Genomic DNA, 27140 nt, shown 5'->3' with positions numbered 1-27140 from the left:
TCATCTACTTTCATTAAACAACTGCATAAAGAATCTACTAAATTAATGTAAAATAAACAGCATATAACCACACCTCATTTTTAACAGCATATTATTTTATTAGTTTCTGTAACCAAACCAGGAGAATGTAAATAAGACCTTACATATTTTAATACAGCGATTTCACCCCTGTACAAGTAAAACAAAAAACGAAAAGAAAAAAAATCAACTCCCTCTCCTCCCCTTCTGCTTGTAGTTCGTTCATACTAAACAAACACGAAATGAGGGGAGCCTTGCTGACACCCCTGTTCACTTGTGGGCCCCTTCTATCTTTATAATGGCAATCAAAGAGGAGTGGTTTGGAGAAAGGCCTACAGAGGCCCGTGGTCACCAAAACAGAGTAGTCCTTTTTGCTCATACATAAGTCAACCTGTAAATCGCTCCTGTTCCAAAACCCCCAATAAGTCTGGCTGCCTCGCACTGAACGTACGTCGTTCTAAACTCTCGTACTGAACCTAAATTGCTTGACCACTCGCCCCAACCCAAAGCCCGCCCCTCCTCTGCAGTGATTGGTCAGGAGAGTCAGAGCTGGTCAGCAGCATGGTTGGGAGCTTTGTGGAGAGACTGGAAGGTGAAACACCGGAGATAGTTTGAAAAGTGGGCGTGTCTACATAAGTCACAGAAATGGGGAGGGGCTTACACTTAGGACACATCAAACATAGGCCTGGTCTGGTGGAACCGTTTACAAAAAAAAATCCCATCATAATTCTACCAATCGACCAATGTCGACCAAGCGGAGTCGTCTTTTTGTCAAAATCATACATATTCATCTAAAAGGATTGGGGTCTCTTGATGCCTAACCTTTGGCTAAAGGATCTTGTGCACATGCACAAACGCACACAACCTTCAATTCTTGCAGGTATAGACTACTGAGAAGGCAGGGAGGAAGGCTCACAGTGGAGACTGCCATCTACGAATTATTCGGATACGTCCGTAATAAGAGTCCTAATCCGGTGAAATTATGTCATATGTATTATTAAGGCCAATACATGTGGTAGAGGTGAAACTATAAACAAAATCACATACATCAATGCAGATGTGTACACACGATAATGATATGCGCGAGTGTGCTGGAACATTTCATCATATCGCATCACAAGTGTGTGTTGCTTGAGGAGTCAAGGAACAACAAAAACGTCTTTAATTCAAAGAAGGAAACAACAGCCTTCCTAAAATGTGTTTCTAAATGGAAACAGGTGAAGAGGAAAAGTAAATAATATTGCTATAAAATGGCGTTCTCAGCAGCAAGTGTGATTCATGATGTCTACCTTCATTGTTCACTGGAGATTCACACAATGGAGGGGCGCGTCACCTTAATGCCAACCACAGTGGAGGAGAGTATGGATGGACTGATAAAATAATGATGAAAAAGGGAACAGTAAATGTGAGAGAAACGCACAGCACCTCGCAAGTAACCTCTCTCTCTCTCTCTCTCTCTCTCTCTCTAAACTTTACTGTTGCCTTCAGGTGCTGTAGAACATCGTCCTCATGTATCAGACTTCCCTCCATCTGTGTGTCATTTCTGTAGCAGTTAGCACTATTTGCTCTCTTCTGGTTTGATGGCCTGTGGTTTGATTGGACCCGTCCGGATGGGTTTGGTTGTTGCTATAGGTGCAGATTTGTCAGATTCTGCGCGGTCAGATGGCGCCCCCTGGTGGTGCGAGGTGATGCTGTCGGTGGGTTTGCCTGCCACTTCCATGCGAGTGGGCTTGCTGACTGGAGCCTTCAGCAGCTGTTGCTCCGAGAAGAACTTGTGGGTGGACTGCAAAACCTCAGCTCTTTGTTTAGCCTAAGAGAGAACGATGCACATTAAGATGACAATGACATGAAATTCGGCATCAATTCAAAGCCTTTTTACCTGTAACAAATGCCCCAGGTCTTATTATAAGCAAATAATCAGTAGGGATGCAACAATATTATCAATATGGTGTTATCGCAATAGCAAAAAAGTCTATCAAACCTGAATAGGAAGTTTACAGCACAACTACAGCAACTGCTGATGTAACTGGTAAGGAAACTATCAACCTCAGATAAATCAGTGAACGAATTTCAAATGTTGTTATATTGGTCTCGTTTAGTATACATTTACAATTAGGGATGCACCGATACAAAGCTCATGTACTCGTAAAAATTCCCCGATACCAAAGACCGATACCTCACGTGACGTAATTGACAGAACGTTCCAGTGCACACAGAGAGACCTGCCGTAGCAGACACATTGTCATAGAGTGTTCACACCTAAATCGCGCTATTCGTGTGTAGTGGGACGCTTAAAACATTTTGAGTTTACTCGCTTCATTCGCGCGTGGAATTCGCTTCATTGGCGAGTGAAATTTGCGTCATGGGCTTCTGGCAGGCAGCTCCAGTCTTGTTGCGAAATGGCGGATATAGATTTTGTTGAGAGGGTAGCTGCGCATTATGTGCTATGGAAGGCTGAAGATAGACGTAGACTCGTTCGGCGCCGTGTCTGGGTCCAGAGGCGCAGTCCTTCAGAGGCGCAGTCCTTCATTGTTGTTTCAGATTTCCGCCTCCGCTCGCTATGTCATAATCACGTCCCTACTAGAGCAAGCTCCTGACAGATTTTTCAACTCAAGCTCAATTCGTGCCACCTCATTCGCGTGAATCGCACCGCAAGTAGTTCTATCGCGTCTTTGCATTGACTTAACATGTAAATCACTCGCTCTTAACGCTTCATTCGCACTTAGCAGTGTGGAAATTTCTAAATCAATGATGACGACCCACGCATGGCAATCTGCATGCTTATGTCCTCGGTTTTGCCCTTTGGAGGTTATTGGACACTGTAAATTTTGGCTTTGAAAATTTTTGATAAACAAATAAGATTAATTTTTTCATAATATGAGTTGAAGTTGTTAAAAATAAAGATGCTGATATGTTCATTAGTCTCATTGTGTTGTTCTTAGAAAATTGCCACAAAAAAAAAAAAACTGGTGTCGGTATCGGTGAGTACCAGGGTAAAAGTATCGGTATTGTACTCGATCCTTAAAAAGTAGTATCGGTGCATCCCTATTTACAATGTAAAGTTTAATTATCTTTAACATTAAATTATAAAAAAAAACATGGGCCAAAACTCACCTTAAGGTCTTGTTCCGCTTTCAGGGCGGCATGTGTGCCGCGGGGAGCTACAGGGGGACCAGGTGGTCCACGTGGAGGGTGTTGGGGTCTAGGGTGGGGCATGAGCCCTCCACTCAGGTTAGGGGACATAGGTGGACCCATGGCTGAACGCTGTATCCCTCCGGGAAAAGAGTTTGCATGGGCTGAACGCACCAATGGAGACACCATGTTGGCCTGAGACAACATCTGTATGCATGACAGAGATCAGAAGAAACATTAATGCACTGGTAAAACGCCAAGTTGCCAAACTCTGTCTTTGAATATTTGTAGATCTGCTAAAGGATATAATTACATATCTTCATATTAATTTGCACAATAACATGCATTAAATTGTATCCGAATGCAAGTGGTGACCTGTGGGTTGAACGGTCCTGGGAAGTGCTGGGCAATGCGCATTCCTGCAGATCCTGACTGGAACTGTTTGGGATACAGCATGCTGTTCATCTTGCTGGATTGACTAATGGGGCTCGTCGAACTGGCCCTGAGAACACAAACAAGCCATTAGAATCCACCATATTTGCCAGCGGGGTGAGCTCAAGTTTGAAGTCTTTGTACCTATAAGGACTAGAGTTGGGAGTAGTGCTTCTTGCGTTGATGGGTGGCGTTCCAGGTTTCACATCCATTCCACCACTGAAGAGTTTCAGATCCATCTCGCACATCTACAACAGACAAAAACAACTTAATGTGTTTACTAAGCAAACATGATTCATTTGTACCCGTCCAAACCATTTTAAAGGGTGAAAAAAGGTCATCATGAACACAATAAAATATGAGGATGGCAAATAAGCATTTCTCTGCACAAACCTTATTGGAAGGCTGCATCATGCTGTGTGTGTTCTGGCCAATGAGGCCGCGGTAGGGCAGATTGCTGGGGGGCTGGCGGTTGAGGCTGGGGGGCGGGCCTTGGGGTGGGGTTGGAGGCAAAGCCAAGAGAGGCTGACCACCTCCAGACCCGAAGTTGGGCAAAGACAACTGTGAACCTGGTAAAGGAACGGACACCTGCTGCATGGCAGAGCTGGCGGTCTGTGTTGAGCTGTAGCTCTGTGTTGAGCTGTAATAGCTGTTCTGCTGCTGGACCGCTGCCGGTCCAGAGTACAGGTTTGAGTGCTGACTCATTCCCTGACGCTGAAAAACATAACAGATCACACAGTCATGAATAAGTCAAACGCGAGTCACAATAAGGGAAAGATGAGTTGAATACTGACCTGCAGCAGGTGAGTGTCTATCAGCTGTGAACCTCCCAAGCTAGAGGGCTGGTTCATGTGAGGTTCAAATAGGATGGGGATGTGTTGAGTGTTTGAGGTCTGCTGGAAAGCCAGGTTGGTCTGGGGCTTGCCTAGTTCTTGGGGCTGAACACCAGGGTAACTGTGCAGCGGCGTCCCGGACAGCATCATGGGGGATGTCTGGGAAAGGCTGTTTTGCATGAATGCTTGCTGGGACCTATGAATAGAGGATTTATTTGGTACACAATCTCTAAAGGCTCATCTATGAGGTCAACATTAGTTCAGAATAGGCTACCTGTAGTTCTGTAAGGATGAACTGAAGAGGTCTTGAGGTTGAGACACAGGAGGTCCAGTGTTCAGACCCAGTTGGGCCTGGTGCTGGTGCTGATGCTGCCCTTGCAGGGGTGCGTAGATGGGAATGGGGATCTGTTGCACTGCTCCGGGCTACAGGAGACAACCAGTCAATTATCCTGTTAATGAACTTGCATAATCCTGTTTGATAGAGAAACTTAAGGTTGATTTAATGGGCTGATTCAAACTGATAGGACAGGAAGATACCTGTGAGAGTCCAGGCTGATATCCTTGTTGCTGGGCTATAGACGTAGGAGCCAAGCGAGGGTGAGGGGTACTGAACAAGTGACTGGTGTCCATGTAGAAAGCTGGGATTTGGGCTGCAGAACCTACATAGAAACAATAGATTAATTTAGATACAACAACAAAAACATAAATTTGGTATAGAAAACAGCTCATCAATACATTAAAAAAGTTATACAGAGAGCTTGTGTGACGATGTATGATGTGTAAAGCATTTACCTGCTGCAGACTGCGATACGAACACCTGTGGGGTCTGCTGCGGCAAGAGAGATGGAGCACAGCTCAGCTGTGAGAAGCTAGAGCTGGACATCCCTGAACTCTGCAGCTGCTGGGGCTTTACCTTACAGATGTTGGGTGGGTCCGATGCAGACGTGCTTTTTGTGCTGAGAGAAGACGTTGTGTAGGTTGCAGACCCTGTTGACCAAAAAGCCCAATTTAGATCTTCGAACAAGTTTATTAACAATTCTCCTGAGACTACCTGTGAGTCTCTCTGATTTTATTGCTACATTTAGCCTTACTGTCAGCATATGGATTGACACCAGCGTTCCATATAGGGCTGGGCAAAAAAAAATAGATTCTTTGTTTTTTTTAAATGCGGTCGATTCGATATCGATTCTCAAAAGCTGCAAATTAGTAGTGTCACGGATCAAATTACTCACAGTTCACTTTTGGTCACGGTTCGGTTGGTGCTATGTTCAGGTAAAATGTACTGACAAATAAAATAAGAACAAATAATCAAGGCACAACAACTTGTCCAGGCCCTGGTAATCTCAAGGTTGGACTACTGCAATGCTCTCCTTGCTGGTCTTCCGGCAAAGGCTATCAAACCACTTCAGCTGGTTCAAAACGCAGCAGGACGCCTCGTCTCTAAACAGCCCAAAAGGGCTCATGTGACACCCCTTTTCATCTCTCTCCACTGGCTACCGGTTGAAGCCCATATCATATACGATGCGTACCTACAGGACTATCACTGGATCTGTACCAGCAAACTTTCACACCCTACTACACCCCATCAAGAACCCTGTGTTCAGCAAACGAGCGGTGCCTTGTATTGCCTTCTCATAAGGGCATTAAATCGTTTTCCCGCTCATTGTGCTTCACAACTCCTTCCTGCTGGAACATTCTTCCTAACTCGTTCCGGTCAACCACATCTCTCACAACCATCAAAAAACTACTTAAAACCCACCTTTTCTGTGAATACTTGACAAATGAAGGGGGAAAAAAAGAAAAATACACCAACCCTCTCTCTTTCTCTCAACAGGTAGTGGTCTGGCTTTTGTTGAAACTAGTAACTTTGTCTTTGCACCTATTGTACTATTGCCCTTGTATGACAAATCGCTTCTTGCTCCCTGAATTATTTGTAAGTCGCTTTGGATAAAAACACCAATAAAACAAAAGAGCAAAGCAGAAAATAAAACACTGTATATATTCCGTGTAAGAAATTCCATCCATTAGAAATGGATGAAAGTAATCAAACATTCCATAACATTGCATATGTCCAAATTAAATAAAGATGAATCATTATTGAAGTTACAGAAGCTGAGTGACAGTGAGTGATTAACAGTCTTTTACCAGACAGCAGAAATATGTTACTGTCGTTTTAAGAGGAATGCAACAGATCCAATACACTATAACTGTGCACATGCGTTGCTTTTCATCTGTTTCGTCGTTCACTTAAGACATAACATACTAATGTTTGTTTAGATACTCGACAAGAGGGGCATGTTGACCTACTTAGTGTGTGAATTTGTTACAGCATATGTCGATCCTATTGAAAATAGTCTATGTTATTTGATTTGTTGTAGGTATTAAACATTGTACATTGTAAATACATTGTTACCATGTTACCGAACATTCATTAACGTGAATGACATTAGTGAAAAGTTGTTGCAATTACACTTTTTTTACGACGGGTGGATGTTACAACAGGGAGCATTTCATTCATTTATTGCTTAATTAACATGGCGGATGCAGGTGTATGGTCGAATTCAACATCACATACACATAAAAGGCAGCGGTTCAAATGATTTCAGCCCCTCTTTACAGCTATTTTTGTGACATTTTGTTGTTTGTCTCCTAAATGTAAAATAACCTGATCCCGTTTGATCAAGGTATGCAACCTTCTGTTTCAATACACCCAAGTGTGTTTAAAGTTTAATAAAAAGGTTTGTGGCTGTTCATTGCATATTTTATTCACCATTGTAATCTGATGTTTACTGATCTTTTTTTAGAAATATCCATAAAATTTGTATTAAATCTGAAATCAGTGACTGGAATTGAGAGCTTGTGACTGGAACATCGGGATCGATTTCCCAGCCATAGCTCCAAAATCTACTTTTAGCATAAACAGTATTTCAATCCAAATGTTTTAAGACTCTTGTTTGAAGTACCTATAAACACAGATGTTGGGATCTGCATTACATCTGTAGCAGTGATGAATAAATATGAAACTATTATATACAGTCTTACAAAAAGTCTCGGTTCACAGACAGGTCAGGAAGTACATTCTTACCAGAGAGGGAGGTGCTGGGGGTGACAGAAGCCACGGGTATCTGAGGAACAGGAGCACTGGAGAAGGAGTTGAAGGAGGCACTGCCTGCTCCTCCTCCACTGGTGATGGGGGAAGCAGAGGAAGTGACAGGAGAGCTCTTCTCTCCGAGATTGGGAGAGTTTTCCCACGCCTTACGCGCTGACTCCATCTGCAAGAGGAGTATGGGTTATAACATGCTTAAGACTGAAAATAAATGCCAAATGGTGTAGATATTTAAAGTCCCCATTAACTGGAAATTGGGATCTTTCTACATCTGTATTTTGATTCATTTCTGAGTGAAATGGAATTTCTAATGAGGAAAATAGTGGCCGTGGCTTTCAACTTTCTCCGCGATTTGATGTTTAAAAACAGCCGTTGCATTTTGAAATGGAACTGGCAGCTGAAGGGGAGGAGTTAACGGATGCGGCAGCAGTCTTACATACGTTTAAAATAAATAGTAATCAGATGCTTGCTTTTAAATTGAGTTTGATACATTGTGACATATTTAGATATCCATCCATGTTTTTTATCCGACCTAAGCAGTCCACTATTAAAAAAAATTGTCATGGTATTTATACAAAAACAAAATGAACATGGTTTGTGTTGTTATTTTGCATGTATAAAGGTTAGTTAACAATGACTGGCTATTTGCATACAGTAGTCTAAAAGAAACTGTAGTACAAAAGATTTGACACTTGACAAAAAGTGTGAAGGGTTTATCTTACTTTAAGTGTGAGGTCTACAGTAGCAGGAGACACCGTGGTGAGACTGGAGGCCTGCTGTAAGGCTTCTCTCCGTGGAAGAGGCAACGAATGAGAAAGTGGCACCTAAATCAAGGCAACAAAATTAACAACTTACCAAAATCAGAACAGACACACACAGATAGATTACAGTGCTGAAATACTAACAGGTGTCACAAGGCTCTCCTCCATCTTGGGTCCTGCAGTGGGAACATTGTCTGCCAATGAGGAGGATGGGATTGTGTAGTCGGTCACTGATTCCTGTACATCAGGAAAAAAAGCATTTTATTTGAGTATATGAAATCCTGAAAATGATTTGACAAACTTCCACATAACATTAATATTGGTGTGCAAGTTGTGAAGCAAAATAATATTGCTTACCTTAGAGCTGCTAGAATATCCTGCTGACGGAGCAGTGATCATGCCCTCAATGTCTCCACTCAGCTCAGGAACCTTGTCTGTAATGGGCGAGTTGGAATCTCTGTCTCTGCCGCCTCCAGCACAGCTTTTATCCAGGCCCTCTCCATCAGACTGACGCACATCTTTGGCAGCCTTACGGTTCTTGAGCGAACGTTCTTTACCAATGGGACCAGGTTTATATTCCTTGTGCTCCAAAGGAGGGATTTCAGGCAACTGTAGACAGGAAATTATTCGGTTTTATAGTTTACGATAAATAAATTACATTTTCTACTCAAGTCAAAACTGCTGCAAATCCGGTTTCAAAGTTCTGAGAAAATGTGCAATAAAACTCAAAAGTTAAGACTAAAAAAGACTACCTTTTGAGGTTTGACAGGTCCAGCACGAGGCTGCTTCTGTCTCTGCTCTTTGGGTTCAGGTAGTTTATTGTTAGAGGTTTTCTCCAGCAGGGCGGGAACACCATCACTGTCAGTGCTGCCTGCTGAAGAGGGAGCACCAAACTGGATGCAGTCTATGCCCAGCTCAAGCCCACTTTCTGTGTCGGCTTTCACACCCTACAAATAGCACGAACATTATAAACAATAATCCTTTATGATTTCTTTCACATATTTTAATATACAAAATGTCGTAAATTAACACATAACAGTCTCATTTCTCAAATATTTAAGAAAATAATTAAAAGCTCATCCTCTCACCTCAGGTGTTACGGTCCCGGTAAATGAAGTGAGAGGTTTGTTCCAGGCACTAACAGAGGGAGGCTGGGGAGGGCTGATAGGTCCGACTAAATTCCAAGAAATCCATTCAATACATGTTTCTAAAGTCACGAACAGCAAATACAGATAAGATTAAAAAGACAAACTTACGTTTCTTCACATCCGAGAGAATGGTGGAGCCAGCCACCTTGTTCTCCCACAGTTCCGTACCGAGTGTGTTGTGTGTCTGGCTCTTGGGAGGGAAGTCTACCGGTGCAGGTGGTAGAGGTGCTACAGCACCCTCTAGTGGCTGTGGTGAGCTGGTGCTCTGATTGGAGGTGGGCAGATTGTGCTGTGACACAGCGATGGCAGGCTGTGGTTGAGGCTGCTGGGGGACAGATTGGGTCTGTCCAGCGGGGGCTGAAGGCTGTGTTGCTGCCATTCCTTGCTGATGTTGCTGCTTCTTGGCAAACCGTGGAGGCAGTTTCGAACCGCCTCCTCGACCCTTCTCACCAGAGCTCTTTTTAGACCAGTTCTGCAGATCATATGGATAGATGTAAAAGACATCAGATGATGTACTGGCTCACCTAGTAGGAACATGAAATACACTAAACTAAATGAATGAGTTTCCTTTCGACTCTTACCTGTGCAGTTTGCTCTTCTTTCTTCCTCCTTTCCTCATCCTGCAGCCGTTTTTGCTGTTTCCGTGAAACAACCTCTGTGAACCCATCATCATTCATATTTGACTGAGGGTCTTCCAGTGTTGTGACTTCGGGATGGTCGTCAATGATCACCACACCTGGGGTAGCAAACAGATTCAAAGTTGATTTTTCTAAATTGCAAACGAAGCAATAAGACAAACTAACCTATTTTCTAAATCTAACTAATTGTACGGTGTTAATTGCAGACATGTTGCTAGACTGTAAACTCCTTGAAGTCTTAAACACTCACTGGCATAGTTGTTGAGATCAAACTGAGACAGAGCGTTTTCCTTCTCTTTGGGTTTTTTGAGAGCTTGCTTTGCTTCCTCTTTCCTGCGACTGTGTGCCGATTCTTTCCCAGTCTTCTGCCCCATAGCGGCCTGTGTAGGCTCAGCATTCTGCAGAGGAGCACTGCAGGAAACACAAAACAAAAAGTGACTCAAAAGAAAAGCATGAATAGCCAAGAAACATCTAAAAGACTGCTTTAACAAAGCAGCAGGAAACTACGATTTACATTTAGCCATTTAAAGATTGGATAACATGCTATTTCATGCATTCTGACTTCTTTACACTGTTAAACGTGCCGACTTCTCATGCTTAACTTGTCAAAAATTGAGTTGGAGCAACTCGCAAGAGCAACAAGCTGTGTGTTTGTTTGTTCGCAGCATTTCAGTGATGGATATTATGGAAATGGTGGATATAACACTGGATTTGGAGATTGTTTGGTGATAAACGGTGCGGTCCCAGTGTTGAAAGATGCTGGACATGAACTACACTTGATAAGACTCAGTCAGTCTCGAGCCGCATGTGGCTCTTCTGCTGCGGCTCCCTGCAGTCTGTATAAGGCCCTGTTTAGGGTGGGCGGAATGACTGAAATAAAACTATTCATTCTGTGAAATAGATTTTAAAGTAACGATATTTTTCACGGCAACATTCTCCCATTGTAATTCTATATTGTATACCTCATTTTTCTAAAATGTATTTATCACAGTTCATTTAAATGCTCACCTAGTTAAAATGAAGGCAAGTTATTAAAATGTACTAAAGATATCAAATTAAGTTCTGATAATCAGTTTATTTATAGTATGAATATATGCACAAGCAATGAGAGTACAATATATGACTGGTGTTATGAACTGGAGTGCATAGGTCTTCATCACTCTTCACTCTCTATTAGATGCACACTTTTAGTGTTGCAACTCTCTGTCTTTAGGTTTGTTTATTCTCACACTTGTCTTTGCACTGCGAGTCTCTGGTGACTCCACGTGGCTCCCACCAGTCGCGTTAAATGCGCTGGTTTGGGGTGATTACAGTCGTCCCTTTCAGCATAGGCGCTAACATGATGTGTGATTCTCGTTGGCCCAAGGACAAAAGAGATGACGCGGTTAGCAGGTTTGCCAAACGAATCCAAGTGCTAGACCAAAGACATTTCAGACACTCGAGAGTAGATGTCCTAACTAAAGTCTAATTTAAAGCAGCACGTGCAACAACGCGACGATACTCTCCAATTCAAGATTAATATGAGATTGGCAGAAACTGTGTGTTACCTGATCTTAAAGAGGTGTTGGTTACTCTAAAAGCGACATAATTCAAAGTCGTAGGTGTGCATACTTTACTTTTGGTGTATACATATTTTAAAGCTTCAGAAGTTTTAAAACCGCTTTAACATGAATGTGTCCACATTCATCTGTTATGAGTGATTGCTAGGGAAGAAACAATTCACTCAGCTCATTATACCATGCACAGTATTAATCTCACGATAAATTTTTTTGGGAATAAAAATCCAAAATCAGTTGAGAAATTAGAAATGAACAACTGCCTTTTTTATTATTTCTGAAATGCTTGCACATTTCTTTGTAAAATAAAAATATCTTTTGTCAAATAAAACAAAATTTCTATTTAAAAAAAGTTCCAAAACAAAAAAAGAATAATACAAGTGTCTTTATTATTAACAAACAAAGGCTTTTTTCCCGAACTTGGATATGCCAATATTCCTTAAATAAAAAAATATCTAAGTTTCCCAAGTTTGCAGTAAACACAGCAAGCCCTGCTGTTCTAAACATGCATTGCGGTACATTTAACATCTCAACCAACTTGTCACATATTATAATTTATTTTCCACCAGCTCACGGCGAATCATTACATCTCTAGCTATCGCCAATAATTTAATAACTTCAGGGAACAAGACAGTTCACAACTCACCCTCTCCGTCCAGACTTTGCTCCAGATCCACCCCTTCTCTCGCCTTTGGCTCCAGGGTACCCACGACCTGCTTTGGGTCCGTTATTTCCTCGTCGGTTCTGTCGATCCACAGGCCGCTGACTAGAGAAGCTCCTTTTGGCTGCAGTAGACAATTCTCGTTTTGGGATTGGCACACCTTCAGTGGATAACTTGTTAGGAGGCCCACAGACCTGTACAGGTACGGAGGAACCGGAAGTGGATGCTGTCACAGTCACTTCAAGTTGCTTTCGGTCTTCTCGCTCTCGCCGCTCATTAAAGTCACTGCTCTCAGAAGCCGTCTCCCACTCCTCATTAGCCTGGTCGGAAGAGTTCTGATTGGACAAGTCAGGTGATTTGCTGCCTGCAGCAACTATAGTGGCGGCTCCCGCTTCATGAAGTACTATCTCAGAGGCGGGAATCTCAGGGGGACTGGCATCAGAAGTGAAAGAAGGTGCTGCACTGGCACCTCCTTCATGCAATGTGACGAGAGTTCCTGGACCTTTAGACAATGTTGGGGAGACAGATGTAGGTCCTGACACGCTAGGCGTAGCTTCTCCTGCGATGACTGCTGCCTCTCGTTCCTTAAGTCTCCGAAATCGTGGAGGTTTGTCCTGTCTGGGAGGACGTGCTGCTCGTGGTCTCCTTGGTCTCTCTCTGATGCCTTGCCCACCACCCTCTCCCATTTTCTTGTTTTCATATTTGGTGTGACGTCGTTCTAAGGGTGTGCTGTCGCTACGCAAGGTGTCGGCTTCCTCTGGCCGAAAGGTCTCCATGGGTTTGGATGGCCACTGGGAGCCATCTTTGACAGGGGCCCGACGAAAAGGAGCAGGTCGGTGGCTTCCCCGCTCTCTGCCCCCTCCTCCTCTCCTGCTGTACAAGCCTCCCTTGCCTCGCCGTGCAGCCTCTCCCTTTAACAGAAAACCTGGTTTCGGTCGCCCCTCCTCATCGCGAGGTGCTGATTTTTCAGATAAATGTGCACCCGGTAATCCTGAAGCAGATTTAGAGGAGCGGGAATCTGGCAGCTCACGGCGGATCGGCCTGCTCGGTTTGGTGCTGGGCTCACGGTCCGACGCTCCAGTGTCACTGGCAGATTCTCTTCCTTCACTTTCAGAGTCTGTGTCGGAGCCTCGTCTACGTCTGCGCTTGGGTAGCACTTCAAAGTCTGAGCTCTCGCTGCGTGTCTCGCTCTCTTCGCGGCAGCGGAAACCAGCAGTGGCACTTAATGGCAAATCCTGTCGTGACCTGGGCTCCCTGTAAGGGTAGTCCCCTCGACTCCGGCCGCGACTACCTCGGCCCCTCCCACCATAGCTGCCTCTGTAACTTCGGCCGCGGGAATAGTACTCTCCTCTACCACGGCCTTTAAAATTGGCGTCTGAGGGCCAGTCCTTATCTCGGTCTGTTTCTCTGTCCCTCTCTCGGTCCCTCTCTCTATCCCGCTCTCTGTCCCTCTCTCTATCCCTCTCTCTATCACGCTCTCTGTCCTCTCTGCGGTGAGCTCTGGGAGGAAAGTTGGACTCTCTGCGAGATGGTAGTTTGGGTTCAGGACGTTTGTCGCTTGAAGTAGGCTTGTCCAGCTTCTCATCTCCAGCAGTTGTGGCTGCAGAACCAGCTGCTGTCTGAACATCTTTGGATTTTGCTGCACCAGGAGTCGCTACCACCTCAGCTTCAACTGGTAACTTCTTCCACTCTCCAGATTGCTTCTGCCCATCTGATGTCTCTGTAGCACCTGAAGGGGCACCTTTGGGGCCACTGCCATCTTTTTTCGTTCGATCACCACGTTCATGCTGCTCTTTCTCTCTTCTTTTTTCCCTCTCCTCCTTCATATCCCGCAAAACAGGTTTCTTAATAGGTCCAGATCTCCTAACTGGACGATCCCCTCCGGGTCCATCTCTTCTCGCACCTCCTGACCCACGAGATCCCCAGCGCATCTCAGATTTCTGCTTGCTGGGCGCAGGCAGGATCAGTTTTTCTGTTTTGTGTACAACATCATTAGTTACAGGGGGAGTAGAGCGGTTGTTTATCACAGGCCCTTGACCAAAAGTCTCTTTTCTGGATTTGTCCTCTGGCCTTTCCACAGTCTCAGGAAAGTCCAGGCTTTTCTGAGCTATGGTAAGACCTTCAAATCTAGGCTCCTCCAGTTTTAGCGAATGACTGGAGCCTTGAGAGACACTCCTTTTCAGCACAGCTTGTCCAATGGCTTCGACCTCCTCTGTAGCAGACAGGGGAATCTCCTCTGGCTCAAAGGAAGAGATGACTTGCGCTCTATCAGTTTGAAGCAGACCAGGTACCTCTTCAGAAACATGACTAAAAGCAGACAAGGGATCAGATGAATCCCTGAAGAAGTCGCTTTTGCCCCGTGGCTCCAGTGGGCTATGATCCTGAGGGTAGACACTTGAAAATCCTCTGTCCAGCTCCAGACCAGCATCCAGTCTAACGTAAAATGCACAAACAAAAGTTACCAGTCATTTCTAATTTGGAAAATATCATTTTTTTAATTATATTTAGCTACAGTGAGCTCCCACCTTGACTCCTTTACATCATCTCGTCCTTTAGCAGTTGTAGATGACAGGGGCTCTGTCTGGAGATAAGGATCAGAACCCCAGACTATTCGAGGTTCACTGGGAACACCATGTTCACGGATTGGTCTGGTTAGATGATCAAATGAATCTGATCCAGAACTGTTGTTGTCTGTGGGCTCTCGTCGTACTAGTTGCTTTGGAGGCATTCTCCCTAAAAAAAGACCACACAAGAAATACTCTTCAATAAATGACAATGTTTTAAAATCTCTCAACATAATAATATTAATAAACAAGATAAAAATACGGTTTAAAAAGCTGCCAAGAAATGATATCTCAAAATCTACCACTTAAACAAAAAAGCTGGACATACCAGAATGCATTGGAGGCATATCTATTGGTGGTCGTCCAGACATCATACGGGGGTCCATGTATGATTGCATCATTATCCAGCGTGGGTCAAAGCCCATCGAGGCAAGGTGTTGGTGGTGGGGGCCAAGAGGTTGGTAGAGGGATCTGTGTTGTGGTGGAACAGAACCCCCAGAGGGGGAGACTGGACCTCCACCACCCTGCTGCTGCTGTTGCTGTTGCCACTGCTGTTGTTTGAGCTGTTCCTGAACATTCCAAGATATTAAAAGATAATATTTTAAAAGATAAAACAATACAGCTTCTAAATCGCTATTATGAAATGTATAAAGGGCTCCAGCTAATGCTGATGCATTAAAAACATGACATGTTCTCACCTGTTGTCTGAGAAATCTGGGTGGCAAAGACTTCTGGAACTGTTTGGAATATCCAGAGGTGACTGAAGGACGAACAGCAGCCCCTGTGTCTCCTTCATTTTCCAGTTGTGGAAGAGGTGCATCTTCAGCAACCGAGTGATCCAGTCTGGACAGAGAGAGCTGAGGCTCCTCAACTGAAATAAAGCAAAACCATTTAAAATCTCATATCAGTGCATTGCATCAAAGTCAGTTTCATGTGTGTGTTTCAAACCAATTGCAATTATTTTCAGAAAACCTACACAGAAGCTTATCCATCCTCAATTTATCCTATGTTTGTGGAACATCAAGTGAGAAGTACTTGACAATATAATGTCCAAACTGTTTTACACAATGAAAGTGGATGGGGAGCATAAATATTCTATTTACCTCTGGTCTCCTCAGCACCGAAGTAGTCTCTCATTGGTTGCCTCTCCACCTGCCTATGCATTTCTTCTGTTACAGCAGTATCCACTTTGCTTTGAGGTTCAGGTGCAATCCTGTGGACTGGAGGGCTAGGTTGACGGGGAACAAACTGTGGCACCTCTTCCACAATGGGCTCGGTCCTTTCGTGAGTTTGCATAGGCGGGCAAGGTTGCTGCACAGACGGAGGTGGCGGCTGAGGGGGAGGAGTTTCAGCAGGTAGTTTAGGCACAGTTTCAGTCACTTCCTGGTGATCACTGTAAGTTTGCACAGTTGGTTTAGTAGTTTCTATAGTTGTAGAAGGTCGTCGCTTCTCTTCTAGCTGTTTGAGTTTCTCTTTGCAGGCAGCGAGTCTCTGTTCCTCCATACGGCGCTCTTCCTCCTCACGTCGCTTGCGAGCACGTTCCACAGCCTCTGACAGCTCAGACTGCTTCTTTCGTTTCTGTCGCCATGCCTCGGTTTCCTCCTCACCGGTAGAAGGTGCTGCAGTGGGTGGCTTTGCAAGACGGCTACCACCACTTCCCATAGAACGTGCAGCTGTTTGGCCCTGGAAAAGATCAAACTTGGTATCAATGCACAATTTAACAAATCAGCCACACACTTTTTTTTGACACTGTGCACACCAAACCTGTTGGTCCTGGGGAGGTGCAGTCTTGCTATACTGGCCAATGTTGCCTGGGGAGGAAGCCCTTGGGTCTCCACCGTCCGTCCATGAGCTTTTGTTGTCAGATCTTTCTTCCATTTTCCATCCCTCCTGGGCATCAGCTTTTCTTGACCGCATACGATCCATTTTAGCAATCCACTCCCTGTATTTAACAAAATATTATTTCCAGGACACATGCCAACTTTCTTGAAGAATAAAAATGGTTCACTGGGCCCCAAAATAGGATTGCTTACCAGTTATCTCCTTTATCTTTAGCTGTATGGTTTTCCTCATCATCACTAAAATTTAGTTTTTCAGTATAGTCAACTTCCATCTGAGCACCTACATAAGCATAAATATGGTTAATATTAAACAATTGTGGAGTTTTTTTATCCATTATTTTCGCTCCATGTACACTTGGTATCAGGTCTCAAGACTCAATGCTTCTATTGGTACTCATACAAATCATATTATATCCATTTCTAGATCAAGCTGACAGTCTCACCTGCCCAGCCTTCATCTGCCTCAGTGTCCAGATTGTCTAGCTCTTTTAACTCAGTGGCACTGATAATTGATGGCCGATCTGGATCCTTCAGCCATGACTGAGGAGGCTGTGAGGGTCTTCCACCAGGCCGCAGACCCCTAAAGACAAACAGAACAAAAGATGTTTTGTTAAATAGGGTTTCCACTTTAAAATGTTTCAAACATATAACCTGAAATAAGCGGACTTCAAATTCTTAAAAGGCAACAGAGGCAACTTGAACTTTAGATTAAAAGCAATGTGTAATGAAAAAACGACATAATCAGTGTAAGATTGTATGGATACACAGTCTTTCAAAATGACTACAATTAAATACTAAACCCCTTTTGAGATGCATTCATTTCTGTCGGAACAAAGAATGGAAAAATGTAAATGCACCATACAGTCTTAGCTTTGGCATCTTAAACTCAATCTGTTTGAGTAACTTACTTTGACATTTCCTGTTGTCCAGAATATCTTAAATTGCCTTGAACAGATGAAAACGGCACTCGAGGGTAAGCATTAAACATCTGAAAAAAAGACTAAAATTAGCACAGAAACACACTTTATATAAGTTGTCCAAAAAACAGCAGCATTCAACAATGCATGATTATTAAAGTGATAGTTCCCCCAAAAATGAAAATTCTGTCATCATTTACTCACCCTCAGGTTGTTCCAAACCTGTAGAAATGTCTTTGTTCTGCTCAACACAAAGAAAGATATTTGAAAGAATGTCAGTAACCGAGCAGATCTTGCACTCCATTTACTGCATAGTAAGGGAAATAAATACTATGGGAATTAATGTGGGGCAAGATCTGCTCGGTTACTGACATTCTTCCAATTATCTTTGTGTTAAGCAGCACAAATAAATATATACAGGTTTGGAAATATCTGAAGGTGAGTGAATGATGACAAAATCTTTGGGTGAACTATCCCTTTAAATAGTGCTGGGTGGTATGACCATTGTAACATGTATGATGCAGAGTTTTTTTTCTTTTGCGTGTGTGTGTGTTTTGTTGCCATTTTCTGCTGTCTTATGTTTTCTAGGTGGTTTGTCGATTGGTCGAGTGGGTGGTGTGCGAGACCCTCCTCTCCTATCATCGCGCTGCCAGGAGTTTCCTCTCCAAAGTGGAGCGCGGCTGTCATTTGTGAACTTGTTCTGTTTGTTCTGCTTGTGGAACGATCTTTTGTTAGTGCAGGGTGTAGTTTGTTAAATTGGATGTATAACTTTGTTAAGCTGGTTGGAGGAAAAGGGGTAGGTAGTTCTGTCACGTGATATACATGGTGCACACTTAGGTAGGTTATTTGTTTAGACTCACTAGGTTTAGGGGTATGTGCCACCCTTGTAAATAGATAGTGTAGAAAGGGTACGACGTCTTGAACGTTGAATTTCTTTTCTTTTTAGTTAGATTAGAGGGTTTGGTTCATTTTGTTTGGTTTTTTTCTTTGTTTTGGCGCAAACCGGTTTCCCTTTTGTCCTTCCCAGTCCCGGATGTTGCCTGTGCATTTTTATAAATTTTGTATATATTCACTACTGTTCCTGGTAACCGTGTTAATAATTTATTTATCTTTCTTTGCCCAAGTTTAAAAAGAACAAGCTCCTTATTCCCAAGTTTATTAGGTTCTAGTAGGTTGTTTAATGTGTTTTATGGTGACAGTACACGACTTGCCTAATGTTGCCCTTCTTAAATCCCTGGTTTATTAATGGGTCAAGGAAGCGTTGTAACAACTTGAATTAATATAATGGTATTTCACCGATTTATACCGGTTTCCTGGTACATGGCGGTATTTTTTTTCAACCACATTTTCTACTGATCGAGAGAGGAAATACAGCAGGTGATTGCCTTAAATGCCCTTTTATACAGTCATGGTGAGTGAATATTGTAGAAAAATTCAGGTTTGTAAGGACCGCAAGATTATGCGGTTTCTGAAGATGTGGCACTCATGATGAAGTGAAGGAATCAGGATGCATGACAGTTGCAGTCAAAATACAGAACCTTTTAGTTGTGCAAATTTCGCAAACAACTTGTAACCTGACAATGAAAACTCCTTCACCTATAACTGCAAAGTTTAGATTTCATTAACAAATGAATAGCATGCAAAGGTAACTTGCATACATAATTTTTAAGCAAATAAATAGATAACAGGGCTCGAAATTTAATTTATGAGCATCCACCCGAAAATTAACACCTTGGTCTGTCTGAATAGTTGAATACAAAATAATAACAATTTTACCATTAAAACATGCATGTAATGTCTGCTGTATTTTACATAGTCGCAATGGCTTCATGATTTCCAGAAATTATATTGTTTTTAATCATAAAACAAAGGCTTAAATTAGATGTGAGAGGAAAGCGATTGCATTACTCTGTCAATCCTTCCTCCACTGAACCTTATTTCTCATCATAGCAGAGAAACAGTTAAAACTAAAAACACATGTTATATGCTTATATTGAGCAGGTGTGAGGAGAACATGATCGCTTTTGAAGATGTTTGCTGTATATAGTATATATAACAAATAAATGAAATGCAAACTTGCAATTGTTATACCTTTATTACAGTCGTCTACTGTTAAGTGACCCGAATGGGTGTAAATCTGTAATGTTACCGCTCATGCACGAGATGCATGCGAACATCCAAACACATATGATAAAGTGCCGCGGTGTAGAAAGACCGTTTGTGAATGCCGGTCCCTGTAGCTCACATCACGCACATACTGTGTGCAGTAATAGCGAACGCTCTGTTGTTTGGAGGTCGTTTTCATTACTGTACAGACACGGCTCCTCTTTTTGGCAGTTCTTCTGTGTCATGACGTTCTACAGCTTCAGTTTCTGATCTTTCAATGACTATCATTTCCATCTTCGCCGTCACACTTTGGTAAAACAGCAGTGCCCTCACAACAGTGCAACAGTGAAAAGTGACCCACTTAAACAGTGTCGCCCTCAAAAACGCAGTCCGCACGTTGTTTAAGCATCATACACTGGTAATTCGGGGTATTCAAAATTCATATCATAAAAAAAACACACCAGTTTTCGGTATGAATGGCTATATCGCCCAGCACTACATTTAAGTATACAAAAATAGAACAGAAACTTTAGCATAGTAATGATTAAAAAAAATGACATTACTTACATATGGTGGCATCATGCTCCTAAACTGGGCATGGAACTGTGATGACATGCCTCCAGGTGGCTGCTGGCCACCATTGAGTTTATGCTGAGGACCAGCGGGAGGGAGTCGGTCTCTGGCATCTCGCTTTTCTCTGCCCTCCCCAGCCAAGGGTTTGCCTGCCTCATCAGAGTCTCCTGAGGGAGATGGTGTGCCTCTACCAACTCCTGACTCCTCGGAGGGCTTGCTGTCCGTCTCTGAGGAGCTGGGGACAACGTTTAGGTTCCTGCCTCCACCCTCTCGCCAACTACCCACATCTGAGCAAAGGATGATAGGAGAAAACAATTTCTAGTTAGAATATACACAAAATGATGCCTTCCTAAATTATTACAGACCACACATGTGTTCTGATCCAAATAACCATAAAATATGTTATGGAAATAAGTGATAGTTCACCCCAAAATGAAAATCCTGTCATCATTTACTCACCATCTTGTCCTTTTTAACCTGTATGACTTTCTTTATTCTGCAGAACACAAAAGAAAGTATTTTGAAAAATGTTGTTAACTGGCCCCCATTCCCTTGCATTGGCTTTGTGTCCATACAGTAGAAGTAAATGGGAGCCAGTGCTGTTCGGTTACCAACTTTCTCCAAACTATCTTCTTTTGTATTTTGCGGAAGAAAGAAAGTCATAAAGGTCTGAAATGACAAGAGGATGAGAAAATTATGACAGAATTTTCCAAGTATAAGGAAATGATGATGTTCTCACTCTGAGGTCTGAGGCTTGGGCCCGGTCCATAGGGCTCATCTTCCTGCTCGCCTGGTTTTTCTGCCTCACCTGCTGCCTGCAAACTCGGAAACTCCTGATGGAACTGACTGCTCATCCGAGGAGCTCCTGCATATGCAGCATCATTTAAGTACTTTATAAATAAGTCATGATCACTTTAATAACCTTCTTGCTTGAGCATTAAGATATGAATAAACAGGGTACCGTCTAGCTGTCCAGACTGTTTGCTGTTGGCCCAGGAGCGGCTGCCTCCCGCAGGGGCATCGGTGGTCTGTGTCACAAGTGGCTTGGGCTGTGGTGGAGGAGTCTCTTGTTGTCTACAATTACATTAGTGCAATGTTACTGGCACAGCAGTATATAAGGAGCATAAACACTATAGACAAATTACATTTCTACATACTACATTTCTGACCCATTTATGACAAACACTCATTAAAAAATAAGCAGCAGCAATGGAGACACTGCCGTAAATCAAAACAAGAAGATTGAATACAACTCTTATTATACTTGTTGACTATATAAATGTTGATTGGTGATAGGCAGCTGCCAAGAAGCCTGACTGTGTGTTCACATAGAGCGCGAATGAGGCGTCAAGCGCGAGTGATTTACATGTTACGTCAATGCAAAGACGCGATAGATGCGCTTGCGGCGCGAATAGCGCGAATGAGGCGGCGCGAATGACGCGAATGACGTGAATTGCAAAATCTGAACTTTGGCGAAAATTCGCGCCGCGTTAACCAATCAGGCGCCTGCTCTAGTAGTGACGTAGACGACGTAGCGAGCAGAGGCAGAAATAAAAAATGGAGGACAAGCTCATCTCAGTGTGCGGACACCCGGAGCTATATGATACGTGTTCATAAAAATAGGAATAAAAAGGGTCTTGCTTGGAAGAAAGTGAGTGAGGAGGTCGAAGAATCCGGTAAATTGTGAATAACATTTTCGTGAAGCGAATTTCACTCGCGAATGACGCGAATTTCACGCGCGAATGAAGCGAGTAAACACAAAATGTTCAAGCGTCCAACTACTCGCGAATAGCACGTTTTTGACGCCTCATTCGCGCTCTATGTGAACACACAGTGAGACTGAGTTTATCTCAATAGCCAGTAGGTTAAACATAGCTGGTTATCCACTGTTAAAGCCAAAGAGTTTAGTGTTTTCCTACCGTTCCTCTCCTGGCTGATCCTGTCTGGAGGCCCACCCGGTGCCGTCCTTGGGCACGATGCTAACGTTGGGATCGTTGCCTTTGTTTTCTGCTTTCAGACTGGGCAGGTTGGCCGGAGGAGGCATGCGCCGACTGGCCGCAACCTTGCCCAGACTTTGGAGCCCATGTCTGGCAGCAACTGAATGGAATATGGAACAAAATTATGTCTCTTACCAAAAAGTGTATGTCAATTTTAGAAGGAAAAGCTTTAAAATAAAACCGAGGATGCTAACACAAGTGCATGTGCGCGTGCTCACGCTCTCTCTCTCTCTCACTCTCTAAGCTCATATGAATGCATGGTAGTGATCAGAGGACAAAGGCTGCTTATTTGATGCAGTGATGCACAGGAGGCTGATTAGGGATGTGGGGGGGTCAACAGTTCAAGACTCCAGTACATTACTTGACACTTTCCTATAATGAACAATGCTTATACAGAGTGAGTGGACCGAGACCGCAAATTATCATGAGTGTACTATTAATTGAACAAGAGAATCTCAAAAACATGTCTAGGTCACACTGTTTGAAGCCTGTTTATGGATCAGTAAGACTTGTATAAAGTGATTTTACTGTCATGACAAAAAAAAACTAAACATTTGACTTTATATTATAATACACCCGGCAACCAGCGATCACGAGCCCCCAACCCATGGAATGCGATCATCAAAGCATGGGCACGCAATCACAAACAGACGGAGAGGGGCAGGTAGATGTAGCCTTTCATAATAAATTAACATTTTTACATTAATGATTTACATCAATTGTACTGCTGTAAATAAGTGTGTGTGAACCTTTGCAGATTGTGACCCTGCTTAAGTTACTATTAAGTTTCAAAATAGACTAACTATCATAAACATGTAACATATCTCTTCTGGGTGTGTTCTTCTAACTGTTATTAACTTTGGTAATTAAAAAATCTTTAATAGATGAATAAAAAAAGAATGGTTAGATTAATTGACGACTATGAAAAATAATCGTTAGATTAGTCGACAATAAAAATAAGTTGCATTAGCTAAGCCTTTATCTCTTAATGAAAAATCTGTTAAAAATACGGTAATTAAACCAGCTACAGCACAAAAACTTCAGAATCAAGCTGAAACATAAATGTGTTTAGGAATAAAGATGCTCAAGAGTCTCACCTGCAGTTTTCTGGGTCTCCAGAGACTTGCCCTTGTAAGTGCTGAAGAGGCTAAGGGTTGCATACTTGGTCTTGCCATCCTTTGCCTTGGTGCTCTGCCCTGACTTCTCTGACATTTCGCTGGAAACTCATTGAGTCTGGTCCTGCGGCCTCACCCCTCAGAACCAGCCCCTGATTGAAATATCAAGAATCAATTTGAAATGTATTGAATAAACAGTAATGCCAGATGCATACATTCAAGTCTTGAACGATGTTTCATGTTAGTCTTAGAATAGGCTGCAAAGCAACAACAGTAGATTCTTCAGACAATAATATGAATGAGAGCAAGCAGCTCATCATCATTCCTGAGCAAAAAGGTTTTTTTAACTGTCGATACCGACATCTAGAGAGGTTGGTCGATGGAAGACAGAAAACCACTGTACGCAAAATTAAATTCACACAAACACTTTCCAAAATGCGTTACTTAAAGCATTATTAAACTACAAATGTAAGCTAAACTACTTTTATTAATAAATAACTTTGAAATGACCAACCATCGACTGATACATGTCTGGTCTCGATACATTAGCTCAGTTTAAAAGTAGACAAGACCACAAATTCAGTCAAGACATACAGGTTTGAAATCATAATGTGTCAAATTGATGATGCATATCACGTTGCCATGCCGACATCAAAGGAGATGGTGAATTGACAGTGTGTGTGTGTTGGGGGAGTAATCTACCGTGAGCCACATGGGGCTTCATTTATAATTGATGTGGGTTTATGCCAAGACAGCACACGAGAAGCAACAGGGTCACCTCCACATGTCCATATATATATATATATATAAAATTACATTCATTTGACTACATTACACAACTCACAATACCTGTGCACAAATGTTCCACTTTTCTGTACGGAACAGAATACATTCAAATCTAAATCTACAGAACCTGTAAGGAAACCTTAAATATGAAGCCAGGCTTAAATCTGGAGCTATATAGTCATTAAATCCATTATAACAAAAGAAAGCATATCTGGAAAAGTGAAAATAAATGTATGAGAGTTTAAACATCCTCTACACATGTATGCACTGTACTGAAATCCACAAACCAAACTAACTCCAAATAGCTTACATACACAAGTCACATGACAACAGACGATGAAAGCAGTCGTCTTTTGCTTAGACCACTTCATCTAAAATTGCCTAGACAAATATTTCAATGAGTAAAAACAGGTTCAGTTCAAAAAGTTAAAAGCGGAGCTCCCTCTCTGTCTATACAAAACAGTAGCTAGTTTCTCATATGTGGAACCTACAAGTGTAAGTGGAAAAGAGTGGCAAAGGAAAAGTAAGCAGGAAAGGCTAAAGGTTGGTAAAATCAGAGAAACAACATAAGCGAGGGTGACCTTGAATTGCCTCTATATTACGGATCAGGAGTAAGAGAAACAAATGCAATAAAACACAAAAGGCTCTTAAGGGTGGAGATCAGCCTTTGTATGTCTGTGTTGGTCCAAAGGTTTAAGACCAAAATGCTAAAGGCTGGAAAAAAATGCATTCTTTACAAGTAAATAATTCCAGGCTTGAGAGATTACGTAAAAAACTGAATACTGACTCTTAAATACAGTTTAATGTCTTTTTGTTGTCAATGTCTACATTTAATTCTATTCAATAATAATTGGCGAACGGAGTTTGAAAGAATGAGATTTTAATCAAGAGAGACCCATTTTGCTCCAAGATAAGGCTGTACTATCTAGAGGTTCATTTTCTGTCTTACTTCCATCCCATCTCCTCATCCCCCTATCACCTGGCCATCTGCCTCCAAAATACACGAGCCAATCGCTGTGCCAGCTTTCCTTCCGACGTTCCCAAGTGAGCACCCGTGCGATCGCTGGCATTGAGCTGCAGCCCCGAGGGACAGGGAAAGTCAATACCCATTCAATAGATTGGCCTGGGACTTTCTCAAAGAAACGAGGAATTATAATAGGACATCTCTCCGTGTTCAACTCTTTATGGCTCAATCTGCTTCGCTTGATCATCTGATCCTGCGGTTCTGTACCTTTCCTTGGCCTTGCCGCTGCTAGCACCATACTTTAACCACTGAGCTACAGGAAAGCGTAATTCGTGGAATATGAATACACAGAGCCTTCATTAAAAGGAGGAAGTTGAATGATCAACTCCACCGAGGCTTATACACATCTTCCCTTGATTTCTACCCTTCTGCCTCCATTATGATATCCGGTAGAAATCTGACTTGTTCCTGGTTGCTAAAGCACTGTGCACTAATCCTCTAAAAACGCTGTTCACAAACTCATGGATCTGCAATTCAAAGGCCCAGTAAACGTGCTTTAACGTCACGCACACACCTATACAATACAGACGTAATTTGAGGATGTGTGTCACAAAAATAACCCTTTTGATCCATTTCCGATTCATTGAGAGATAAACAGCAGTCGGAAGTTTTAGGTTTATATATTTATGCCCGAGTTCGTACATTTATCACGCCAACCTGGTGATAATCATCAGCTGCTGCTTCTCACACATGCACGGGGTAAAAGTGAGACCGATATCTGCTCATTTGCATGCATTGATTTCGATGTACTTGGAAAAGACACGGGAAGCCTTCACTTTAGATTATCCTTGCTCTACGAAACCGCGGATAGGACACTGGATAACCAGTGCCTGCGTGCAACTCTTCCTCGTGAATGTGAACTTGCTTTTCGGCTTGAAAATACGCTAAAAAGAGCGACCTGTTTGCGGCCACGTGCATCCAGCGAGCAAAGGACGGAACAAATCAAAGAATTTTCTAAATACTCAGTGCAGTATTTATCGAGAAAGTCCGATGTTTCTTAAGAAGCTGGCCAGATGGGCCCGGTGAGGTGGCCTCTGAACCTCTATTCTTCCCGAAATCCCCCTCCGGCTCTTTTTCTTTACATGCATTGAAGCACTAACGTTACAGCCGTTAATAACGAAGACGGCCTGGATGTACGAACATGAACGCAGACTACTGAGTGTATGATAATGATGATGTGATTTGTCGCGCGGGTGTCTCATGGCAGTGCTAACATTAGCAGGACATAGTTTTTTCTCGTCAAATAAAGAAGCAGAACCACCACCACGCTGTCGTTAACATAACTTAATGTTACCTGTCTCCGCCGGTCCCGACTCTCTCCACAGGTATATCGTTTATTCCGTCCGGACGTTTGGTGTCCTGGCCCGCTTTGTATTGTGTGTGTTGTAAGTGTGTGTGGCCGGCTGTGGATTACAAAAGCTTGCGCTATGCTAACCGAACAGCTAGCGACTTACAAAAACCTCCTCCGCGCACGAGAGAGAGGGCGCTTTTATCCACCTCTCTGTCTTTTCTTCGTCTTTGAATCTCTCCGTTTGCGCCGCCGGTGTGAGGTGAGCAGTAACGGGCGGTCAGCGGTTTCTCGCGGTCTCGTGCTGAGACTCAGCTCTGGTGCGCTCGAGAGAGGGCCCCGCTCGCGCCGCGGCCTGTCGCACAATCAAAGATGGCAGAGCGCCAATCCACGAGAGCCTGACGTCATCACGTACAGGCGCAGCGTCAGTCAGCCAGTGAAGAAGCGGCGTATCACGCACAGGATTAAAATTTGATCGATTCCGAGTCTGCTTACAGTTTCGATTCCACAGTTTAAGTAAAACCTTTATGGTCCTTTAGCTTGCTTATTGATTTGTTTGCTATATATATATATGGTCCGTGTGCTTTTTAATGCAAATACTATAGGTAAACTATGGTTACTATAGCCTACTACAAAATATTGTT

General features: G+C 42.9%; 1 protein-coding gene across 1 annotated transcript; it reads right to left on the bottom strand.

Annotated features, from left to right (window-relative positions):
* Positions 1 to 82: 82 nt before the first annotated feature.
* On the bottom strand, positions 83 to 26985 carry prrc2c (proline-rich coiled-coil 2C). Its single transcript, XM_079474472.1, has 33 exons — positions 26503 to 26985; positions 23381 to 23550; positions 22206 to 22383; positions 21248 to 21360; positions 21026 to 21151; positions 20281 to 20573; positions 17599 to 17678; positions 17134 to 17270; positions 16883 to 16970; positions 16614 to 16791; positions 15953 to 16532; positions 15548 to 15720; positions 15178 to 15418; positions 14811 to 15018; positions 12271 to 14718; positions 10319 to 10479; positions 10012 to 10166; positions 9539 to 9902; positions 9371 to 9456; positions 9035 to 9229; positions 8640 to 8891; positions 8427 to 8519; positions 8244 to 8345; positions 7501 to 7687; positions 5208 to 5402; positions 4953 to 5074; positions 4690 to 4838; positions 4377 to 4611; positions 3976 to 4296; positions 3727 to 3830; positions 3526 to 3652; positions 3133 to 3357; positions 83 to 1828 (listed from the first exon to the last, which is right to left on the bottom strand). The coding sequence occupies exons 2-33, from the start codon at positions 23493 to 23495 to the stop codon at positions 1577 to 1579; spliced, it is 8283 nt and encodes a 2760-aa protein (XP_079330598.1). The 5' UTR covers positions 23496 to 23550; positions 26503 to 26985; the 3' UTR covers positions 83 to 1576.
* Positions 26986 to 27140: the final 155 nt, after the last annotated feature.

Source organism: Barbatula barbatula, assembly GCF_947034865.1.
Source record: "Barbatula barbatula genome assembly, chromosome: 15".
Lineage (NCBI taxonomy): Eukaryota > Metazoa > Chordata > Actinopteri > Cypriniformes > Nemacheilidae > Barbatula > Barbatula barbatula.
Note: the sequence above shows the minus strand (reverse complement) of the source record. Positions and strands in the feature narration are given on the sequence as shown.